Source organism: Schistocerca americana, chromosome 1 (assembly GCF_021461395.2).
Source record: "Schistocerca americana isolate TAMUIC-IGC-003095 chromosome 1, iqSchAmer2.1, whole genome shotgun sequence".
In the NCBI taxonomy this organism is placed as follows: Eukaryota; Metazoa; Arthropoda; class Insecta; order Orthoptera; family Acrididae; genus Schistocerca; species Schistocerca americana.
Window position 1 is genome coordinate 549,140,401 of NC_060119.1, and position 21,686 is coordinate 549,162,086.

The window sequence follows — 21,686 nt, forward strand, 5'->3', positions numbered from 1 at the left end:
TAATTGGTGTCTGGATACTTTGGATCAGATAGTGTACTTTGTGTCAGTTCTAGCTTGTGGTTTGAAGACCTTTACACCACACGGAATTCATGGGACAAATGACACTCATTAAAACTATGAACCAAATTACTAGAAAGGACAAGATAAAAAATAAGATGAACAGGAATATAGCCAGCTTTGAAATCCCTATTATTATAGTACGGGCAGTGTAAGAAGATCACCAATAGTTGCAGATGGCTGAGCATGGCAGCTTTGCGCGTCTGTCTCAACCAATCAAATATTGTGATTTTGTAAACATCTCTATGGTTATTCTGATAAGGTGACATTCACGCATCCATGATACCTGTTCTGTTCAACGTCACCACCTGCCATCATGGTGCATATGGTCTGAAGATGGTTACTATTTGACTAAAACTGGTTGCCATATTGTAATAAATGTTCTATTGCAATCTAGACTTACTTCATTTTATTTTAATAGATCATGATGGAGGTGGTATTATTATTATTATTATTATTTGTAGCTGCAAATTGTAACAAATTGCAATAATCACTGCAAAATTTGTGTTGCATACGGACGAAATCCGATGAGTGAAGGTATTGCCAATGTTATCATTTATTTACGAGAGAAAGGAAACATCATGATGATGATGATGATGATGATGATGATGATGATGATGATAACATAAGTGGCCATCTGTCTGTAGTCAAAAAAAGAGATGCTACAGAAAAGTACAAAAAATGTTGTGAAAAACAGCATTTCATGATGTCTCCATCAATCAGTTTTCTGCACATTTCTGTGAAATGGTGAGTAAGCAATTAAGGTACAACAAGTTTTGTGCTCGTTTGATTCCAAAATTTATATGGTAGAATTTTATGTAGAAGAAAATTACCAATCCATCAAGAGATATGATACATGCTTGAATCTCAGCTGCAATCAGGTAAAGAAGTACTATAAAAATAGTTTTATTACTTTTAATCCATTGGCTTTAATTATTCCGGTTTTTTATTTCTTTATAGCCTTATGAAGGTTGCTTTTCAGATAGCCCTCATACATAACAGACAGAATGCATTGGAATCTGCAGCATTTTTAAAATTTGGATAACAAGTATGAAGTTGTTAGCTCTTTGTAATGTACCTTTTTATGTCACTTTGCGCAGAATAGAATAGGTATTTATGCAAACACACTCCCTTTAACACTTGCATTCACTCTTGCACTAAAATCCAATTCGGCAACTGAACTGAGTGTTCATTCAAATACTTGTTAAATCCTTAAGCAATTTTACATTGTTGATGTTGCACCAAATAATATAATACAATTAGAAAACACTCATACAGCTCAAAACAGCTAAGCAGGGATGGCTAGAGGACAAACGTAAGGATGTAGAGGCGTATATCACTAGGGGTAAGATGGATACTGCCTATAGGAAAATTAAACAGGCCTATGGAGAAAAGCCCCCCCCCCCCCCCCCCCCCATGAACCATGGACCTTGCCGTTGGTGGGGAGGCTTGCGTGCCTCAGCGATACAGATAGCCGTACCGTAGGTGCAACCACAACGGAGGGGTATTTGTTGAGAGGCCAGACAAACGTGTGGTTCCTGAAGAGGGGCAGCAGCCTTTTCAGTAGTTGCAAGGGCAACAGTCTGGATGATTGACTGATCTGGCCTTGTAACAATAACCAAAACGGCCTTGCTGTGCTGGTACTGCGAACGGCTGAAAGCAAGGGGAAACTACAGCCGTAATTTTTCCCGAGGGCATGCAGCTTTACTGTATGATTAAATGATGATGGCGTCCTCTCGGGTAAAATATTTCGGAGGTAAAATAGTCCCCCATTCGGATCTCCGGGCGGGGACTACTCAAGAGGATGTCGTTATCAGGAGAAAGAAAACTGGCGTTCTACGGATCGGAGCGTGGAATGTCAGATCCCTTAATCGGGCAGGTAGGTTAGAAAATTTAAAAAGGGAAATGGAGAGGTTAAAGTTAGATATAGTGGGAATTAGTGAAGTTCGGTGGCAGGAGGAACAAGACTTCTGGTCAGGTGACTACCAAATCAAATAGGGGTAAGCAGGAGTAGGTTTAATAATGAATAGGAATGCGGGTAAGGTACTACAAACAGCATAGTGAACGCATTATTGTGGCCAAGATAGACATGAAGCCCATGCCTACCACAGTAGTACAAGTTTATATGCCAACTAGCTCTGCAGACGACGAAGAAATTGAAGAAATGTATGATGAAATAAAAGAAATTATTCAGATAGGGAAGGGAGACGAAAATTTAATAGTCATGGGTGACTGGAATTCGAGTGTAGGAAAAGGGAGAGAAGGAAACGTAGTAGGTGAATATGGATTGGGGCTAAGAAATGAAAGAGGAAGCCGCCTGGTAGAATTTTGCACAGAGCACAACATAATCATAGCTAACACTTGGTTTAAGAATCATGAAAGAAGGTTATATACATGGAAGAACCCTGGAGATACTAAAAGGTATCAGATAGATTTATATAATGGTAAGACAGAGATTTAGGAACCAGGTTTTAAATTGTAAGACATTTCCAGGGGCAGATGTGGACTCTGACCACAATCTATTGGTTATGAACTGTAGATTAAAACTGAAGAAACTGCAAAGAGGTGAGAATTTAAGGAGATGGGACCTGGATAAACTGAAAGAACCAGAGGTTGTACAGAGTTTCAGGGAGAGCATAAGGGAACAATTGACAGGAATGGGGGAAGGAAATACAGTAGAAGAAGAATGGGTAGCTTTGAGGGATGAAGTAGTGAAGGCAGCAGAGGATCAAGTAGGTAAAAGGACAAGGGCTAGTAGAAATCCTTGGGTAACAGAAGAAATATTGAATTTAATTGATGAAAGGAGAAAATATAAAAATGCAGTAAATGAAGCAGGCAAAAAGGAATACAAACATCTCAAAAACGATATCGACAGGAAGTGCAAAATGGCTAAGCAGGGATGGCTAGAGGACAAATGTAAGGATGTAGAGGCTTATCTCACTAGGGGTGAGATAGATACTGCCTACAGGAAAATTAAAGAGACCTTTGGAGATAAGAGAACCACTTGTATGAATATCAAGAGCTCAGATGGAAACCCAGTTCTAAGCAAAGAAGGGAAAGCAGAAAGATGGAAGGAGTATATAGAGGGTCTATACAAGGGCGATGTACTTGAGGACAATATTATGGAAATGGAAGAGGATGTAGATGAAGATGAAATGGGAGATACGATACTGCGTGAAGAGTTTGACAGAGCACTGAAAGACCTGAGTCGAAACAAGGCCCCGGGAGTAGACAACATTCCATTGGAACTACTGACGGCCTTGGGAGAGCCAGTCCTGACAAAACTCTACCATCTGGTGAGCAAGATGTATGAAACAGGCGAAATACCCTCAGACTTCAAGAAGAATATAATAATTCCAATCCCAAAGAAAGCAGGTGTTGACAGATGTGAAAATTACCGAACAATCAGTTTAATAAGCCACAGCTGCAAAATACTAACACGAATTCTTTACAGACGAATGGAAAAACTGGTAGAAGCCGACCTCGGGGAAGATCAGTTTGGATTCCGTAGAAACACTGGAACACGTGAGGCAATACTGACCTTACGACTTATCTTAGAAGAAAGATTAAGGAAAGGCAAACCTACGTTTCTAGCATTTGTAGACTTAGAGAAAGCGTTTGACAATGTTGACTGGAATACTCTCTTTCAAATTCTAAAGGTGGCAGGGGTAAAATACAGGGAACGAAAGGCTATTTACAATTTGTACAGAAACCAGATGGCAGTTATAAGAGTCTAAGGGCATGAAAGGGAAGCAGTGGTTGAGAAGGGAGTGGGACAGGGTTGTAGTCTCTCGCCGATGTTATTCAATCGGTATATTGAGCAAGCAGTGAAGGAAACAAAAGAAAAATTCAGAGTAGGTATTAAAATCCATGGAGAAGAAATAAAAACTTTGAGGTTCGCCGATGACATTGTAATTCTGTCAGAGACAGCAAAGGACTGGAAGAGCAGCTGAATGGAATGGACAGTGTCTTGAAAGGAGGATATAAGATGAACATAAACAAATGCAAAATGAGGATAATGGAATGTAGTCGAATTAAATCGGGTGATGCTGAGGGAATTAGATCAGGAAATGAGATGCTTAAAGTGCTTAAAGTAGTAAAGGGGTTTTGCTAGTTGGGGAGCAAAATAACTGATGATGGTCGAAGTAGAGAGGATATAAAATGTAGACTGGCAATGGCAAGGTAAACGTTTCTGAAGAAGAGAAATTTGTCAACATCGAGTATAGATTTAAGTGTCAGGAAGTCATTTCTGAAAGTATTTGTATGGAGTGTAGCCATATATGGAAGTGAAACAGGGATGATAAATAGTTTGGACAAGAAGGGAATAGAAGCTTTCAAAATGTGGTGCTACAGAAGAATGCTGAAGATTAGATGGGTAGATCACGTAACAAATGAGGATGTATTGAATAAAATTGGGGAGAAAAGAAATTTGTGGCACAACTTTACTAGAAGAAGGGATCGGTTGGTAGTACATATTCTGAGGCATCAAGGGATCACCAATTTAGTATTGGAGGGCAGTGTGGAGGGTAAAATTCATAGAGGGAGACCAAGAGATGAATACACTAAACAGATTCAGATGGATGTAGTTTGCAGTAGGTACTGGGAGATGATGAAGCTTGCATAGGATAGAGTAGCATGGAGAGTTGCATCAAACCAGTCTCTGGACTGAAGACAAGAACAACAACAACAACAACAACAACAACAGTTCAAAATAAATATTATGCTGCATTCACTCTGCAGAAACATATCCACCCCCCCCCCCTCCAACATTAAAATGTATATATTTTGACAGGATAACACTTCTTGTATGTCTTACTCTGAAATAAAGGACTCACCTGTGCATTTTGTCCACCCATGTTCTTTGGTATTTTGCTTTTCACTACAGGAATCTCTTTGTCACTTCCAGATTCATCATCTTCTTCTCTCTGCAATTTTCTTGTCTTTGGAACTATAGAAACAAAATATGTTTACTGAATTTGAAGGTTTTGAAATAAAAAATACAGAAAAAAAGAAAAGAATGTTAATTTTTAAAATGCTAATTTATACAGAAACAAGTAGAGCCCTGTTTTATTGATTTATTTAACTAAACAGGAAAACCATTTTAACAATCCTTACGCAACTGTAACTCAAAAAATTAAAGAAAGTACAGTCAATGGTACTGACGGTGGTAGTATTTAAAATTTTCCCCAAGACTGTCATCTTCAGAATCGAGTTCTCCTGCATCTTCCTCTTCAGGTTCCTCGTCTTCCTTTCCTCCAGCAAGCATTTCACCTTCTTCATGATTTCCAGATTCTTGTTCCACAGATGCTATTCTCTGTTCCTTCTGAGTATCTACTACAAATTTTCGGGGTGATGTGTCTTCAGTGTCTGGAGTTGTGGAGATCTTACACAAAATAACCAACACTATGACAAGATGACTCAACTTCACCTAAGTTTACACATAATAGTTAAACAAATGTACATAAGTTTACTTTCATGCTTACAGCAACATACACTTCAGAAATAAGTGATTACTTACATAGAAGAAAATTTGACAGAAGAAATTTCATCTCCATTAAGATACCATGTACATCACATTGGACAAAAAGTTACCATGTACATCACATTGGACAAAAAGTTAGTCCCTTCCCGCAGGAGACTTCACAACAATACCGTTTAACATTGTATCCAGTCTTAATAATAGCCTCATTCAGTGAGGAAGGTATTCCACAAATTTGTTCAGGTATATCATGCACAGCTGAAGCCACTCATTGATGATTAAATCTCATAAAGGTACGATGGTAGTTTGAAAAGTTCTCAGAACTGAATACAAAAAAGTACTAACATCACTGAAACTTGTTTTCATTTTTCAATGTAGTCTCCTTGTAGATTAATGCACTTGGTCAACAATCTTCCATCTCGAAAATGAGTTTCCTCCAGGCCTGCAAAATAGTTGTCACCTCCGACTATCAATTCTTCAATTGAAGTGAATCTTCATCCACCATGAAAAATTTTCAATTTTGGAAAGAGATGGAAGTCTGACGGAGTCATATCAGGTGAATAAGGCAGGTGTTGCATCAATTCATACCTTAGTTAGTGTAATATTGCCATGGCGACGGCACGTGTGTGCGGGCGTGCATTGTCTTGATGGAAGATGACTTTCTTCCTTGCTAAACCTGGCCTTTTTTCACGTATCTTTTGTTGCAATTTGTCCAGGAGGTTAGCATAGTACTCTCCAGTAATTGTTTGCCCAGTGGGTAGACAATTTACAAACAGAATCCCTTTCGCATGCCAGAAAACTGATGCCATGACCTTTCCTGCCGAAGGAATTGTCATATGATGGCAGATAATCAGCATGTTTCCACTGCTTTGACAGTTGTTTTGTCTCTGGGGTATAGTAGTGCACCCAAGTATCATCTGTGGTCACAAAACAGAGCAAAAAATCTTGTTCGTTTCTCCTGAAACAGGTCAAACATTGTTCTGGTTTGTCCATTCTCATGCGTTTTTGATCCAGCGTCAAGAGTCATGGCACCCGTGTTGCAGATAATTTTTTTTATTTCTAATTCTTATGTTAAAATGTGATATACCATTCACATGACATCCGGCAAGCGTGAACAATTTCACGCACTTTCAATCAGCGATCATCCATGATCATTTTGTGCACATCTTAGCCTGTCACTGCGCAGATCATCATCTAAGCTCTCCCAACCAAATTTAAATTCATTTGTCCACTTGGCAACAGCTGAATATGAAAAAGCAGAGCACCCAGTGTATTCTGGAAATCGGCATGAATGTCCTTTGCTTTCATACCTTTCTTTATGACGTACTTAATCATTGCTCGAATCTCGATTTTTTCCATCTTCGCAAATCACTATGTAGGAACAACAACAGAACCATGTCACTGCCACAGCTCTCTTCTAAGAGCACTGACGTGGTACGCGTTTACATGCAACAGTACAACAAATATCACATGAACAACTTGTTGTGCTAGCACTGACCTCTCATGGTGATTCCGAGGACTTTTCAAACCACACTCATACCAAACTTTGGGGATGTTGATTGTTACATTTCACCCTCTGTTCCAATTGTCTCAACCAGTTTCTATAGGGTTAAGATCAAGCGATTTTGTCGTTCAACTGAGGGGCAATAGGAAGCCTGAGCATCCATAAAACCAGGAAGGCTTGTGTGAAGTCCTGTGAAAATGGCTGTCTTTTATGGTAAGACAGAAGTGTCACAGCATACCCGTCACGAAGATGTAAACGGAAGAGTAACACTTTATCATCATGAATTTGAAATACTCATCCTCATTTCACTATCAAGATACATAAAACAACAGTAAAAATATAATAGGACTATTTCCGGTCTGAGCAACACCCTCCACACACTATGGCTTAAATGCATTTTTCGCCAGTCAGTGCATTGGACGCCTTGTGGCCTTAAAAAAAAAAAAAAAAAAAATTACATTGGCACAGTGTGAAACCAGTGTCTGGTCCCTCACAGCTCTTTTTATGACCACTGTTCTCATAGTGAGTGGCATGACTGAAAATGGTACAGTATTCTTTGTAGACATTTTGGAAAGTGTGTTATAACAACAGAAATTTCATTTATGGTCTCTCATAGACACATCCAAATACAATAATTCCTTTCTGCAATTTTACCATGTTGATCCACCTTACTGCACTAATTCAATACAACCAAATGTCACATACACATTGTTTCACTGATGTCGCTTATTTCAGCACCGGAGGGTCAATTGACCACGTAATAGCAGTCCTGTACCATCTACATGTTATTTTAAGAGAAAGATTAATGTTCTGTACAGTGAAGTCAGCAATTTTTTCCTTACATTATGTTTCCCTGTTTTTAACTTTTTTACCAAAGGTCTCAAATGGAATTTTTATAGAGTTGTCTTATGGAAATGAAAAAACAACAACTTAACAGCTCTTGAAATAGATCACAAAATTTGCACCTTACAAGCAATGTGATAAATACACAGTACCTTAATGTACCCATGAAAATATTTTACAAAATAAATTTAGGCTATTCCTCCAACCAAAAAACATATAAAGCATAAAATGAAACAGAAGAGAGACAGAAACACTCAGTATAACTTTCACAGTGCTCAAACCAAAATAAATATGTTAAGTTTTTCTTGTATTAGTTATGCAGTAACACACCAAGCAAGGGCAAAGTTTTTATTACATTACACAAGGGGAAAATAATAGAAAATACGGAAGAGGAGCTATAATCAGTCTCTACCTCAGCCTACACAGTAATCACTTTTCAACTGACACAGTAAGTATACAACCATAAGAATGGTATGTTGGCTAACATGATAGTGATAACACAAACAATGAATTGGGTAAATAAATATTTAAAAAAAAAAATCAAACAAACACCATGGCATTTCTAATTAAATGTACTGAATGCTTGCTCAATAAGATCACTAACAATCCTTACATTTCCTTTTTTCCAAACCCTGCTGTAATGAATTCATGCACTAATGTGATGGGTTAAATACCAAGTTTCTTACTTGGGTCTTATGGAAAGAAGCTTAGGACACTGTTTATCATATGAATGAGAATTTAAGTTTATCAAATTCCTAGGTGGTTTTTATATTTTAACAGGTTGCAGCCTCACCCTTCCTTAAATTTAATTTCTATGTTGTTCCTAAAGCTTAACAAGAAATACACGTCTTTCCATTTTTATTGATATTACTTTGAATTGGTGCATATGAAAGGTGCCAAATAATATGCTTTAGTTGGCCACAAAACAGCGCAATGGGTTTACCAAACTTCAATGACTGATAAAAGGTAACTTAGCATATTTTCAGATGACCAACTACAGAAAAATGCAAAATAAAGAACAGCAGCTGATGAATTTAAACAACAGGAGAAATGTCTTGTAACATTATATGTACCACCAAATCTTTTCATAAGGATCACCAAGTACTGATTTCAGTAATTTTATCAAAACGGCAAACGTGTGCACACTGATGAGCTGAAACATTATGGCCACTGCCCATTGTAGAACTGAGTGCTGGCTGGTGACATTGTGGGCACGTGACACAGCTAGGAAACTGCTTAAGCAGAGCAGCGCTGAATAGGGAATCACAGGAACAATGACACAGGCTGCAAATGGGGGAACATCAGTGACATAAGTGACTTTGACAAAGGGCAGATTGTTATTTTGCAGTATTTGGGAACAGGGATCTCTGAAATGGCGATGCTGGTGTTTGCAAGCTACTGACATAAGCATCCATGGAAAGTAGCTTAAGGATGGTGAAACCATGAATACCTTACTTTACGGACTATAAGAAGCACCTTAATTTCTAAATAATTTTTTATAAATTACATTTTTACAATTTTTGTTATCAGACTGCAAACCCAGACTAAACAATATTTTAGTTTATAAAACCAAACTGACATATAAAATCCCTGAAAACCATCATTTGATCTTCCTTCTCCTCCTCGTCGTCATCATCTGTGTGGTTTTCATATGTAAGATATGCTTCACTGCCATTGAGAGCATTACTTAAGCTCCACTTCTTGAAAGATTTAATGATAATTTCTTGTCTCACTCTAGACCCATGCTTTATCCACTGACGCACTTGTTTGATTGTAGGTCATTTTAAAGCTCCCTTTGGTGTGGATTCATGTTAGGTTTCATCCATCATCCATTTGTTCCATTCCTCTCTCACGTACACTTCAAATGGTTTATTTATCGATACATCACAAGGTTGCAATTGTGAAGTAAGTCCTCTCTTAATAACAGAAAGCTCTGTATTTCCCTGCCTCAATTTCTCTTTCACAGAATTTTTCAAATGACTACTACACTGATCTACCACAAGAAGAGAACTCTTCTTCAATAAAGCACTTTTCCTTCTCTTCCACACTGTTAATCCATAATTTCACACCAACCTTGTCCATTCAAACCCTTTTCATGTGCTAGCAGTATTTCAGACGATTCTGGCATTGTTTTGCGCTTAAAAATGATCATTGGATTAAGTTTAGTACTGTCAGCACAACATGAAAGGGCAACAGTGTCGTGCATTTTTTCATGTCCATTTCTTTCATGGTTACAGTTTTAGCACCTTTCATGGCAAGTTCTGTAGCTCAGGTTATCAGATGTCAGGAGTTTCGTCCCTATTCGCTGTTTGGCTTCATTCCCCACTGGTTTTCTTTTAATGTTGAATAATAAAGTGATGGAAAGATAACATTTTCTCTTCATACTCTTGTGGCATTTTCTGAGATATTTTGGTTTAGGTTCGCATGCTAAGCACATGGTGCTTCATAAATCTGTAGCACCAACCAAGATCACCCTTGAAGTCTCTTATCTTCTACTGTAGTGCTAGCTTACAAGCTTTTAATTAAATCATTTTTGTATTAATTCCAATGACATTTTGATGGCATCCTTGAATCCATTTCAATAAGTCATCTAGTTCTGACCGTTTCGCATTCAGTACTCTATATGCACATATAGTCTTCCTCTTTTTTTTAAAGTTGTTCTTCACCAGCCCACTAATGGCGAATGGTTTTTAACTGTTTGGTGAGGTCCAAAATGCCACTCAGCTGCTCTGTTTCCACATTGTTCTGCATATGTTATTACTTTCAATTTATAGCCCACACCACATGAATACCTTTATTTTTTCCATTACGAAACTAGCTACTAACAACAATATTGTACTGTTACCAATAACAGAAATCACTTTCAATTCAAGATCACTGGCACTGCAGACTGCAATGAAGCATCATAGGCTACACAATTATCTGTGTTTGTGATAGTGGGCCAGGAGGGAGACAGTGTTGGCAAGCTTACAAATCCCTGCAACTCATGCTCGTTTCATTGCTGCGCTGCTGCCGCCAGTTGAATCAATGTTGCCCATTAGAGATAGGTTTCCCACGGCATTGAATATATGGCAGTTTTTAAGACTGGCAGGAATTTTAAATCAAATACATTTTTATATTAATTTAGGGTATAATAAGGACCTGAATTTCAGAGGCAATCTTCTGAAGAAAAAAGTGTGTCTTTTAGTCAATAAAATACAGTAAGTGAAAATAAATTCAACAATGGAAAATCCAGGATACACTGTAAGAATATCATGAAAAGGATAGCTGCTACTCCAACAGAGATACTGAGTCACACATAGGCACAACAAAAAGGCTGTCAGAAAATGAGCTTTCAGCTAACAAAGCCTTTGTTAGAGGCGCACACACGCATGCGCGCGCGCGCGCCCGCACACACACACACACACACACACACACACACACACACACACACACACACGACCATGCCTCTGGCCGCTGACACCTGTGGTTGTGTGTGTGAGAGCTGCATTTGTTTGTTTGTGTGTGTGTGTGTGTGTGTGTGTGTGTGTGTGTGTGTGTGTGTTCCATCTCCAACGAAGGCCTTGTTGACTGGAAGCTCGTTTTACAACAGTCTTCTTGTTGTGCCTACCTGTGACTCAGCAGGTGAGTAGCAATTATCCTTTTCATAATATTGGTACATGAGAAGAGCTGGATGTCCATAGCTCACCACAAACATGAAGGCTGGATGCTTGCTCGCACTGTGGAGGGGATAGGCAACAATCTACAGCAGATATGAGGACAGAGTACAATGCTGATGCAGTAACAAGTAATTCACAGCACACTGTTCAGCAGAAGTCATTAAACATAAGGCTCCCTTTTTATTTCCATTATGACCCAACATCATCAATTATGTTTGCAGCGTGAACGGGATTAATCAAGATTAGACAGCGAAACAGTGGAAATGTGTTGCCTTGAAAGATGACTCACGTTTCTTGTTACACCAGAACAGTTGTGTAGTCCGGATACATTGTCATCCATGCAAGTGGCTGCTCTAAACATGCAACATGTAATGGACGCAGTCTGCCTGGGCCAGTGTAATGCTGCTGGGAGCTTGCACTGGGCTTCAATGGGACCTGCAGAAGTAACTGAAGGCACCATTATGCCTGAGGACTATGTGAACATTATTGCAAACCAACTCCATCACTTCATGCTTGATGTCTTCTACAACAGCAAGATAACCGTCCATGTCGAAAAAACAGAATCATTCTGTGGTGAACTGAGGAGCACAATGTCAATGTCTTGGTGGCCAAATTCAGTTATCTAAATGCAAGAGAACACATCTGGTATGCTACTGGGTGACAGCTCTCCACCCATAAACCACCAGCCCTTAATTTACGGTAACTATGTGACTTGTGCATAGGTATCTGGTGTCACACACTAAGGGAAACGTATCGAGGAACTGTTAAGTGTGTGACACAGAATTGTTAATGTATTGCGTTCTACAGGTGGACCAATGCACTATTAAGAAGATGGTTACAATGTTTTGGTACATTGGTGTATTTTACAGTACTTCACTCACTGAGTTTTAGGGATGATTACTTGAGTAAATGAACACTGTTATACTCATTTATTCCACATGTATTAAAAGTGAAACAGTAGAACTTTGTACCTCAATACAAACAAAGTGTTGCTATATCCTTGGTAAACAGATATCTGTTGTTGTTATACCACAAGGCAAATCGAGAGTAGGGCCTATATGTAAGGACAGGAAAACTCCATGAAAACAATAATACAGAAAATTGGAATTTCCTTGCAAAATTACATGAAATCAGTGTTTAATACAGGAAAAGCACATTTCATGATGTTTCATAAAAATCAAAGTTGTAAACCTGAGAACAAGTTTTTCCAACATTCATAAGTTATCGCTATTGAATGTTGAACTGCTTTTTGCCCCCTTTTCTCCTCTTGGGTAAGGTTTGTGTATAATCTTACAAAGACAGTTCATAATAACAATGACATGATGTCAAAAGTAACATCAAAATTGGTAAAAAAATATAATGGCAAAAAAGAAACAGCTAAGCTGTAAAAAACAATTAACAGCTAAACTGGCAACAAAATACAACCAAATTTGAAAAAAAGATAGCACCATATTTGGCACAAGAACAACACCATGTTTGGCACATAAAAAACACCAAATGTGGCCTTACTATAGAACAATTTTTTCTTATCCACACCCAAATGTCAAATACCATTATATGAGAGATGTGACCAAGAGATGTCAGTATTTAAACTTTTACAGTAGTGGAATACATGACAATCTGTGTACTGTGAGACTCACATGACAATATGTGTACTGTGAGATGAACATCGAATTGAGCATCACAAATAATTTACAGTCACTATGCATGTCACTGATACAAAGGTAAACAATATATGCAATGATGATGGATATACACTCAAATACTGGTTTTGCTTTTAAACATTTTAAGTGCAGCTAACAGTCTTCACAAGTGGCATTTAACAAATATTTACAAGCTGCAGAGCACAGAGCATTCTAAATTTTTATGTAAAAAAAAAAAAAAAAAAAAAAAATACAAATTTAAAACATCTCCCAAATTTGTAAGTCATACCAACAGTCCCTAGCCTAAAAAGAAGTTGAGAACTTCTGCAATAGACAATGTTAAATGATCACAGACACACATTTGTAAGTAAGGAAGAGGAATGAGCGATCATACACAAAAATACCTTAATGTGAAAGATTAAAACAAAAAATATGAAAACAACAACATCACCTGAGAAGATGCAGTGAAATACATCTATACCACCTTTGACAGGCCTCTCATCACTATCTGCAATCTTGTTACCTTAAATTATCCCAAACCTTCCCATTCATCCCATACTACAAAACACACATGAAGTTCCAATCAGTGATACATGAGCAGTTACGACACTAAACATACGTCAGCTAAAAAAGGGTACATAATTTTGGAGATATGACAGGGGAAATGCATGTCGTCTTGAACTTTTATATAAATTTGGTAGATAAGAAAGAATGCCACTAGCATCTCGATACTCTAATCATGAGAAGAAAGTGGTCTATAGAAACGTAAACCACAGGGAGAGGGTAAAACAATAATATTGTGGTATATTCAAAGTGTTAGACATTGAGACTGTGTGTCACTAAGTTAACAGCAATACTATTATACAGATCATCAATGTCTGAGATACGAGTGACTCTACAGCTTACAAAAATAAACAGTAGTTCATTGCGAAGAACAGTCAATTGTGACTGCCAGCAGACACCCTGCCAGCATCTATCAGCTCATTCTATGATGAACCTTGCAACAAATTTTATAGGCATTAAAAAGTTTGATGTTTGCAGTGAGAATCTGGAAGTTTTTAGATCTAAATTCCAAGAACTGAGAAAGTTCACTGATTGCCGTTCAAGAGCATTTTTCCACAGAAGCAACTTTACATTTGGTGCCACCTCCTCCCCCTTGTCCCCCCTTAACCCTTGTACACTTTCACTCACGTCAATTTTCATTCCTAATTGCGGGTCACACTGTAATAGTAACCTTACACTTTGACACCCCTCTCAGCTTGGTACCCCAAGCAGTTGCCACTAATAAATTGTGGTTCTTTACAGAAATCTTACAGTTGCGGCACTTGTGGTGACCCTCTTAGCTTGGTGCCCCAAGTAACAGCTACTGTTGCTTGGGACTTAAACTGGCCCTGATTGCTCGTCAACAGTCCTCATAAACAGTTCACAATTATACTCAATTTTAAGTGGCACATCACAGCTGACAGAATACAAAGAAAATTCAATTTGTACAACCATATAACATACCATATCAAATGCACCAATAGTGCTTTGTCCTCCTGGCTGTTTTAAATGATGTTGAAAGACTGCAAATGAAATTGTGAATTTACTAATAACTGAATGTAGGAATACGAACAAAGATTTTCCATTGTTTCACTTGTTCACTAAATATTAAAATTCCTACTCCCAATGTGCACAGAAAGAACTATTAACTTGACAATTAAACAGTTTAATTCAAAGAATACTGGTCACAATACTAAAGTCTTTTCACACTTAAGAAGATGATTAAAATGTAAGAGATTCTAAATTTTAGTGCCATTCAGCACATAAAGAGCAAGCATTTAGTGACATTCCTACCCATGCATAGCACTTCATACAGTGAGCAGCCATTATGATAATGCAGAAGAGATTAGTGTTGAGTGCCTTAACCACGTTTTACTAAATGCAATGGATTGTTCACGTGTCAAAGAAAATTTCATGATACATTCCTGTAACCTGGCAAGTGCACTCACATATGCCATCTACTTCTTGGTTTCAATGGAGAGATATTTGCAGCACACAACTTTCTAATGAGAGAACTCTTTTTCAGGCAAGGTTTGGGAACAGAGAGACTTTTTCCTCCCCATAAATACTTCAAGTAATTTAACCGACAGGATGCCAGTAGATAAAGAAGGTAGGCTTTATCCACTTAAAATACTACACCAATAAAAAGAGTTTAAAGCGAAACTGTTCCCTTTTTAAAGGTTTGTTTGGACCCCACAGTGCTCCGCTAGGCACACTCCTGCTGGAGGCAGTGTTCCCTTATTTTACTCTGCGATCACGCAGAAGTGCCGCAGAACGACATGGCATGGATATAACTAATGTCTGACATAGTGGTAGAGGGAACTGATACCATGAATACTGCAGGGCTATCCATAATTCTGTAAGAGTGCGAGTGGTTGGAGATTTCTTCTGAACAGCATGTTGCAAGGTATCCCAGATATGCTCAATAACGTTCATGTCTGGGGAGTTTGGTGGCCAACGGAAGCGTTTAAACTCTGAAGAGTGTTCCTGACGTCACTCTGTAGCAATTCTGGACGTACTGTCTAGCTGGAATTGCCCAAGTATGTCAGAATGCGCAATGGACATGAATGGATGTAGGTGATCAGACAGGACACTTATGTACACGTCATCTGTCAGAGTTGAATCTAGATGTATCAGGGGTCCCATGCCACTCCAACTGCACAAGCCACACACTGTTACTACACGCTCATCTGCTCCACACAATCTGAAACGAACCCATCCGACCAAGCAACATGTTTCCAGTCATTAACAGTCCAACATCAGTGTTGACGGGCTCACGAAAGGCGTAAAGCTTTGTGTCATGCAGTCATCAAGGGTAAACAAGTGAACTCACAGCTCTGAAAGCCCATATCAATGATGTTTTGTTGAATGGTTCACACACTGACACTTGTTGATGGCCTAGCATTGAAATCTGCAGCAATTTGCGGAAGGGTTGCACTTCTGTCTCCTCAGTCGTCATAGGTCCCGTTCCTGCAGGTTCTTTTTCCAGCCGCAGTGATGTTGGAGATTTAATGTTTTACCAGATTCCCAATATTCATGGTACACTCATGAAATGGTTGTATGGGAAAATCCCCACTTTATTGCTACCTCACTCATGCGCCAGGTATAACACCACGTTCAAACTCACTTAATCTTGATAATCTGCCACTGTAGTAGCAGTAACCTATGTAACAATTGTGACACACACACTTGTCATCTTATATAGACACTGCCGACCACAGCGCCATATTCTGCCTGTTTACATATCTCTGTATTTGAATACGCATGTATATAACAGTTTCTTTGGAGCAAACCAGGGTGCAACTTGGACATTTTTCAGTATTATAGATCACAGCCAGATATGAAAGAAATAACCACTGACAGTGAAAGGATCCTTGGGTCAGCTGAGGATTGAACCCGAAACCTTTTGGTTAATAACTCACTGTGCACTAAGCCACAGAGTATAACACACTCATATTAACACTGATGTTGAGCTTGGTTTGCACAAGTAAAGTCACCAGCAACAAAATGAAGCCATATCATCTCTATTTATTGCCTCTTTATCTATGTGGCCACTGAGCATGCAGGCCACATCAAGTAGGGATTGCCACGACTTCATTATAGCGCATTTTGTTTATGCATTACGCAAAGACAAACTTAAGTGTTAAACATATTTGCCTTTTTTACATATTTGTTTCACTGTAAGTGCAGTGGTTAAATTACTGTTGCTGTTATGGATGCAAAGACGAATTCGTGAAAAGAGGAACAGCAATTTTTCATAAGAAACTACCACACAGCTCTAGTTATAGCTACCACAGGCACTTTATATATTGAAAGACAATAAGACAGAGCGTAATGAAGTCATAGCATTGTGTCTTGCGAAATAGAAGACAGATTTAATGGTGATTTTTTACATATTTGTTTCACTGTAACTGCAGTGGTTAAATTACTGTTGCTGTTTTGGATGCAAAGACAAATTCGTGAAAAGAGGAACAGCAATTTTTCATAAGAAACTACCACATAGCTCTAGTTATAGCTACCACAGGCACTTTATATATTGAAAGACAATAAGACAGAGCATAATGAAGTCATAGCATTGTGTCTTACGAAATAGAAGATAGATTTAATGGTGAGAGAGAGTACGCTTAAGTCGATTCATTGCATTTACACGCATTTTGAGCAGTGCTACCATGCACGTAAGATTTTTACCTAACAGTCTTACGAAGATTCACAAACCAATACATTTATTATAAATTAGTCACAATAGGAAGCTGGACCTAATAAGCAGGTAACATTTAATGAAAAAAGATTTGAAAAATTGTACCAGAAAATTTCAACAGAAGAACTTTGTTTCTAAAAATTTTGAAGTGTGCTCAAAACACTTCATACAAAAATGTTTTCATACATAGAACTTTGTCAGTGGGTGTAGCGGAAGACTGTAGTAATGAGGCACAGAAATCAGACCAACATAATAAAGAAACCACAATCTCATTTTTGCAACTTTGGTCGCATTCAGATTATTGTCATCACGGTTTCATTAACATCTGCAAAACATTAGTATTAAAATGCCATCTAACTTCTACATATGTATAATTCTGTTCACTCTCCTTGAATGCAGTCACAGTGAACTTTCATTTATTAGATGCTGCTGCAAAGACTTAAATTTTGCAAGGTGCAATGTAATTGTAAAAATGTTTGTGCAAACTAGTTCTATGAGAGTGTGTAGATGAGAATGAAATTTCTTTCTTTTGGTGTTAGTTCCCTTTGTTGTAGATTTATTCAACATCACAAATTTTTTACTTGTTATTTACTCTATTATGTAGTCACATTTGTGTACAAAAAGCACAAAATAAATACATTAAAATGTTGAATGTTTTTTTAAAGAGAAAAATTAATAAAGAAAAATGTCCATAACCAATTTGTACATTTGAATTCTCAAACACTTTCTCACGAAAATCTACAAGATGATTTACCTCTGATTGTCACAGAAATTGTAGTAATTAAAACCTTAAAAAACTATGAAGCTTGTGAAGAAGATTCTATTACAGCAAAATTTTTAAAATGGTATCTACTGAAATAAAACACGAGCTAAAATTAGTATTTAGAGAAACCCTGAAAACAAAAAATCCCAGAAGATGGGAAGGTAGCCTTTATATGCTCACTACAAAAGAAAGGCAATATACAAGACAATAACAACACAGAGGAATTTGTTTTCTACAAGTTGCATACAAAATATTTTGCAAGATTTTACTAAAGAGGGTAGAAACAACACTGGACAGCCATTCAGGTGAATATCAAAATGGTTTCAGGAAGGGTAAATCATGTTCTGAAGCAATATTTAAATTGAAGTCACTCATACGCCACAGCTTACTGAAGTTTAAAGATACTGTGATAATGTTTGTTGACTTCAAAAAGGCTTTTAATTCCGTTGACAGAAACTATAAATAATATAATCAATCTGAGAATATGGTGTAAAGTCTAAACTAGCAAACTTAATTCATGGCACACTTACAGACACAATATCTAAAGTGAAATTTATGGGAGAAATGTCTCATGCCTTTGAAATAAACACAGGTGTATGACAAGGCGATGACCTATCACAAATTCTTTTAAACTCTGTTTGAGAGGGAAAAAAAAGAAGTAAGAATTTTGAATGAAAAACTGATTGAACGTAAGATTTCAACAGTAAGGTTGGGAAGAGGCAACAAAAATATTGGAATAAATTGTCTTGAATTTGCAGATGACTTTGCTATGCTTTCTGAAAATGTGACATCTGCTGTAACAAAATTTAATCTTTCTGAAGGAATAGCCAGTAGGGTCGGCTTAAGAATTTCTACAAAGAGAACCAAGTTTCTTAACTAACATAAAAAATGCCGAAATTTCTGGAAACAGATTCACCAAACTGAAAAGGTTAAAATATTTAAATATCTTTGGGAGATAATCCAAGAAAATGGTCTGGAAAAATAGAAAGAGCATATGTACAACCAAATACTTTTACAACAAAAAATTCCTGTCTAAAAATGCCAAAAATGGCATTACAATGTAGTAGCGAAGCCAGTATGGGCAGAAACAGTCTGTTACGAGGTTGCATGGTAGCTTGTGCTGAGAAATAATTGCTACAAAAAAATATCAATATGTTGTGCTGTTTCCAAGTTAATTAGCATTTAACTTGGCCCATGGGGCCATTGTGCATGCAAATTTAAGTGGTCAACCAGAAACAATTATTGTCGGTTTTTTCACAGCTAGATGTAGCATTAAACTGCAATTTACATAAATTAGAAATACTGGAAAGGTGAATCACTATGAAAATATTAGGCCCATGGAAAACTGTGGAAGGTTGGAAATTAAGTACTAATGATGAAATTTACCAGAACACAGATCTTCATTTATCTGTGGGAAAACACTTCAACAACGAGTTGGATCCATGAAGTAAAAAAACTATTTAGAAAAAAAAAATACTGTACAAACAATTGGCAGAAGTGGTCAGGGTAAAAGTATTGAATACGGAAGAATTCCAAGGTAGAAGAGATGGGGCGGGGGGGGGGGGGGGGGGGGGGGGGGGGGGGAACTATGTTTTTCCAAATACTCAATGGCACTGGTATCTTAGGTAGCCTTTTTTGCATTGCTACTGTGGCTTAATTCATTAGAACAGAGAATCGGCAATACGATAAATGGCAATACCAATTTTTTAAAACTAGGTTTGCTATACCTTTCTTTCCCATAGCAAAAAACATAGCGACATCTCAGTTGTGACACCTACTGTAACAATTAATTGCTCTTTAATTTGCTCTTCAAAGCTCTAAGTCAAGTTCATTCTAGGTATTTAATACAAATACCTATCAATGAATGCACAAAGTCCACACTAATTTTGAATGGCATCTCTCTGTAATACTTATGTAATTATATTCAAAATCTGCAGACCACTTATGGACAAACCTTATGCCATACTGAAGGGCTCTGACCTGAGAGGCAATGTATGTTGAGAACAAAAATTATGTTTTGCAACTCTTAACTCTCACTCCAAGGAGATATTTACTCTGTTCGATACAGTCTGAATCCAAGCAACAGAACAAATTTCCATCATCAGTATTTGGTTGGGGAGGTGAGTGAAGGTGGTGAAGTTCAGTTCCTCATCACCACATTATGTGCCAATGACCTTGATTAAATTCTGAACCTTTCTGTTGTATCTCATGTCTTTTCACAGCTAGTTTTACATTTTGGGTGATAGGCTTTGGGCAAATACTCATATGGACTGAGGGTAAGTACTATTATTGACATTATTCTGTGCACTGGATAGGGGCATCAAGCTTTCCAATCTCCTTGACACTACAACTAATGTGCCATGTGTTAGCACATCACCACCACCACCACCACCACCACCACCAGCAGAAGCAGAAGCACAAGCACAACACTAAAGAGTATGAATAATTAATTCTGAGCACTCTCACTTTACAAAGGAAGTGTGTACAATGGCTACAAAGAAGGAATACCAAAGCAGTTAAGGTAGCTGAAATTGGAAAGGGGAGCACAGCTAAGAAAGTCATAGAACATCATATTTATTGGCATGTATCACACAATTGTAACTGGCAGATTGATAAGAAGCGTAAAGATTTTATTTGTCAAGAAGCTAAACATTTACTTGAAACAATGTGCAGTATGTTATCTTATGAAATACTCTGAAAATAGAAGCTGCTGTGTTTTCATATATTTTTCCCTCATTCATCATTGAAGACCAAGTATGTAGCAGTAATGAAGTACTTAAAATACAGTGGACTGGAAGAGCCTGTAGCAAAGGTCTGGATACTGTGACCATAGCAGCTTTTGATATTTAGCTACTGCAGTACTGGTACACTAGAAATTATGTAACATGTTCACACGTTGCTCTGGTAAAGTGTACATATTGTTTAATTCCACTGTGTTTTGATCACTTCACAGGAACTCCACATTCAATGTCAAGAGAAAGCAAATGTGTGGCTTTCTGTGAAATAATTTCTAATTCTAGTGAATCTGCTGGTCATAACTGTCTGGTAGATGGTACTGTCCCTTCAGCAACATGTGGTTCTGGAATCTTTAGATTTGTTAACCTTCAAATAATAATTGTGCACAAATGCAATGTATTACAAATTAATGTCCTTAATGAGTGGTAAAACATACATATCTCTGTTATTTGAAAATATCATTTTCTTCAGTTTTGGCCATTTGAACTGGGTACTTCCCTTATTAGTTGTCATTACATAACTTTAGAAAGTACTCTGCCTAACCCATGGCCAAAAATGTTCTCTCATTCTCTGCCAAACAAATTGTAAATTAATTCATTTTGCACCATTATTTCCCACTGAACAGTGATAAATAAATAATCTCTGTCAAGACAATTTCAACTTCATCACAATTTGCTTTCAAAGTCACATATAATTTTTTCAATGTTGCTGATCCTCAGTGAAACCAAGAAATTATAAGGCAAAAATGAGAGTTCACTGCAA

General features: G+C 37.6%; 1 protein-coding gene across 9 annotated transcripts in view; it reads right to left on the reverse strand.

The window, feature by feature from the left end:
• Positions 1-21,686, reverse strand: part of LOC124605898 (uncharacterized protein DDB_G0283697-like) — a 222,010-nt gene that overhangs the window by 55,180 nt on the left and 145,144 nt on the right. For 7 of the 9 annotated variants that reach the window (XM_047137856.1, XM_047137895.1, XM_047137881.1 and 4 more), the window contains 2 exons: positions 5,221-5,440; positions 4,893-5,005 (listed from right to left, as the gene is read on the reverse strand). In XM_047137856.1, coding sequence (XP_046993812.1) covers positions 4,893-5,005; positions 5,221-5,440 — 333 coding nt within the window. The remainder of the gene's footprint in view (positions 1-4,892; positions 5,006-5,220; positions 5,441-21,686) is intronic. The other 2 variants (XM_047137909.1, XM_047137903.1) reach the window with 1 other exon arrangement.